Source organism: Homalodisca vitripennis, unplaced genomic scaffold (genome assembly GCF_021130785.1).
Source record: "Homalodisca vitripennis isolate AUS2020 unplaced genomic scaffold, UT_GWSS_2.1 ScUCBcl_1441;HRSCAF=5073, whole genome shotgun sequence".
NCBI lineage: Eukaryota > Metazoa > Arthropoda > Insecta > Hemiptera > Cicadellidae > Homalodisca > Homalodisca vitripennis.
The window spans coordinates 106527-110456 of NW_025777581.1; the positions used below are offsets into that span (position 1 = coordinate 106527).

Sequence of the window (3930 nt, forward strand, 5' to 3'; positions counted from 1 at the left end):
AAAACGCTTTGGACACCAAAAGGCGTTTAAGACGAGTTTTGAATTGATGTTGATTGGCGGAAAGTTTGACACTTTCAGGGAGCTTGTTTATTAGTCTGACACCAACTTGTTGAGGGAGATGTTGTGATAATGTCAGTCTGTATTGCCGAGTTCGGAAGTTGTCCCTGCCTCTCGTCTCATAGTGGTGAACGCTACCGCCACGAACCAAATCACACTTTGATTTGCAGTACATGATCACCTCCAGAACATAAAGGCAGGGCAAAGTCAGCAATTCTAACTCCCTGAAAGATTCCCTACACGACTCTCTGTAATTTAAATTTGCAATGATTCTGATTGCCTTTTTTTGGAGCTTGAAAACTCTTTCCATTTTGTTTTTGGCACAACCTCATTGTCAATATTTTATTCATTGTTATCCAGTTATATAAGTTTACTAATTATTTATATTCTGTTTAATGTATGTGATATCCCCATAATGTTATATAAAATGCCAATATTTAAAAATCTGGATTTATGGATAAACCACAGCCACACAAAGAGCAACATTAAATTCTTGATAAAAATATGAACTAAACTAAGCAAAGCAAATAATTTATAAAGATGTAATGTAATTGTGTATCTTGCTTTTTTAAGTTTCATTATAGGCCTCATCGGTAAGTCATATTGTTTCTGTGGGGCCATGATCATGTAAATCATTAAAAATAAATCGTCTAGTTGTATCTTTACCTTTTTCTACATATAATGTATAGAATTATAAATATTTTTTATTTAAGGTATGAGAGAGGGAATAAAAGGTGTGATAATGGGAAAGGGATAGAACAAGAGTTTTAAAATATGTTTGGAGTTAACTAATTACAGTAAATACTGGTTATGTGTTCAGAATGTTTTAACTCATTAATATCCATGATAGAATTACTCACTTGGTACTCCGGGGACCGGTAACTGTTAAGTTGCCTTCTATTGTAGGAAGCAGTTGTTTTGTAATTTCCTTCAGTAGGATCTTCAAGTGGTTTCTGTTGTACTGAAAAATAGATATAATTTATTTAGTACGGGTTGCAAAATTATTAATGAGTTTAAAATTATATAATTGGTAAGTGAATCCAATGGACAAATTGAAGCCAAACAATAATAGAAAATTTGACCCAGACTTATTTACTTTGATATATGAATGTTGAATTCAGCTCCATTTCACCTTAGTGCAAATGCAAATAAGAATTGTCTAGATTTTTTATGTTATTACTTTTTATTCAGAAGATTAAGAGATTTCATGCAATGCATATCAAAGTCAATAATTAAGGTATTTACAATTACTAAGACTGTGTTAAATTAGCCTTTCTTCTAACACTGTGCCTGAGAGTTAATAAATAATTGTCAGTTAATCTATTCACAACAGTACTGAAGAAGCTTTGCCAATATTTATAAAAGCTATATCAGAAGATATTGTATATTCGTACATATATCTTACTTTTTACTGTTCGCCCATCACCGAGTTAGTAAGCATCTGCGAACTTAATAAAATTTTACCTGTATTTGAATCGTGATTTTTTTTGTAATTATTCTTGTAATACCGATATAGAAATAATATGTTGATCGATTGGAAAGTAAATCTACAAATCCTCTAGTTTAAATTAAACAATGTCCTTATTGTGGGAGTGGCATAAAATATACATACTTCTCAATCTACTCATTCCAGCTCAATACTTAATAATAATCTGTACCATATCTTCTCAGGCAAAGTCAGGTATGCACCAAGCCTGAACTCCCTTGTCCCCATACCAAAAGAGCTCTTAGTCTTGTACCTTGAAACCTAATGATACAGTTAATCTTATCCGTAGCTACATTAAATTTTAATAATCTACCTGTCTCCACATAATAGTTAAATAAACAAATTTGATCACTATTTATAAGTACATCATAACTCAGGATCTCCTCTTTGATAGTCTATCCTACTGGAACTCTGTATGTTGGCCTCTCACTGATTGTTTTCCTAATTAACCAAACAATTATCTAAAATAACACAGATCAGATTTCTCTGTGATGGTCAGACATAAATGCTATGTTTACATAAGCCACTCGGCATCTCATCTCAGTTACTTTGATAAATGGGTCTTTGTGTTTTCCATCTCTTTGACCATCTCTCCCATTCTAATGGATTTGTCCCACAGGCCTAGGCCTCGTCTACTTCTCTTGCACAAAGCTTTCTTCTTCCCTTTGGCCGAAGAAGAACCTGAGTTTTATTCTTATTTAGGAGGCTTTTTCTCTTTTCCTAATGTTGACATCCATGAAACACAATGACGTCACAATGAAACAGATCTATCAGTGGTGGAGCTACCTGAAATCATCTCTGTAGACAGATCCTACCAGGTTAGCACTATCCCCTACAGTCTCTGATCCCAAAACCCAGTCCTCAAATTCACTATCCTTACTGCCATATTTGTGGTTTTTTCTCTGAGTTGAAGTGAGCTTATAATTCCTCCGGGGTTATCTGTTTCAGTCACTCCTATTCTTCTGTCTCCAGTCTCCATATGGTAAGGTCAAGGAAGGCTAATAAAAGCTGGTCCTCACAGTGAATCCTCTTAACAAAGGGCTTCTGAGAAACAAGTGTCTCAGATACTTATTAAGCAAAATTCTTTTTGTTTGTACACAAATTGAATCTGCCTTTCCAACCTAGTGTTCCTTTCTTATTATGTGTATAAGTTATTAATGCTGTAGTATGGTTTCCATTTAGGAAAAAGTGGCTAATGAAATTCAATCCCAGTCAAGCCTCATTTGCCTTCCCAAATTTGTTTTAGTCTTCTGAACAACATTTTCCACTATGAATCACAGAGAAGTACCAGCAAAACCATGCAGTCACTTTCATTTCTATATTACCTAGTAGTGAGGTGACTAGATGCTTATTTTACTGACTATTGAAGCTGTCTCTGGTTGGTGACCGCTATTAAGATGACTTTCTTAGACACTGATCATTTGAATAATTGTGAAGTAATTATAATGAAGATCGTTTGAAGGATTAATTCTCTCACTGTTGTATTGACGCACATAAACTTTACACCAGGTTAGATTTAGACAGCTGCTCTGGCACGGGAGAACACTTTCACAGTTTAATCATATTCACAAAGCTATTCAAATAAAACTGTTACATAATATAAATTGTTATTAAAATTATTAAGGTCTCCGTGGTATGGTAGGATTGCCATAAGACAAGTTATCAACCAAAATTACTTTCAGGAGGGCTATCAATTTCACTTTCTTGCAAACTCTGAATTCAAGTTGCCATTTTAGTTACAGCCTAAATAATAGGAAACTAGTAGCAAAAAATATGGAAACAACATATTAGGGGGGAAGAATAGTTACAGAAGTTACAACTAGTCCAAACATTTTCTGATAGGTAGAGCAAAAATCAAATGGAGTATCACTGAACAAAAAAAAGTCAGCGAACGAGGGCAATAGATTTTTTTTTTACGTAGGGATGCATCTGCGCACAGAGTGTGGGACTCCCTTGCGGACTACCCACTAAATCCCCTACGGGCCACGGAGGGACCCAGGCCGGAACCCTTTCGGATGACATCTTGCCTGGTCCGTGTGTCTTATGTCCCATCCAGGACAAAACTACTTGTTTCGGAGCTAGGGGTCAGCCAGGCATCCGTCTTCACGCTTCTGATGAAGGATCGCATGTACATGCGTGGTGACTGCATTCCAGGCGTCCTCACTCTGTAGCATCATCTCCACTATGGTGTCTGTCGAAACATCGCCAACTGTGGTGGCGAGCGTTCGCCTGGCCTAGGTGAAGCGCCCGCAAGCGAAGGTGTGATGAACATCATCATCCTCCTCCGGGCAGTAAGCACACCGAGGCGACCTGACTTTTCCCATCCTGTAGAGGTAGCCTACTTCCTATAGTAACCGTGCCCTGTCAGGAACTGACACAGGTAGAAA

At 36.6% G+C, this 3930-nt stretch overlaps 1 protein-coding gene across 1 annotated transcript; it reads right to left on the bottom strand.

Annotated features, from left to right (window-relative positions):
- Positions 1–845: 845 nt before the first annotated feature.
- Positions 846–1009, bottom strand: LOC124371457 (the record flags this gene model as incomplete). The annotated part of the gene is given in 1 exon segment (XM_046829787.1): positions 846–1009. A coding segment is annotated over 1 exon segment (164 nt), but the record flags the coding sequence as incomplete, so codon positions are not given.
- Between the last annotated feature and the right edge of the window lie 2921 nt (positions 1010–3930).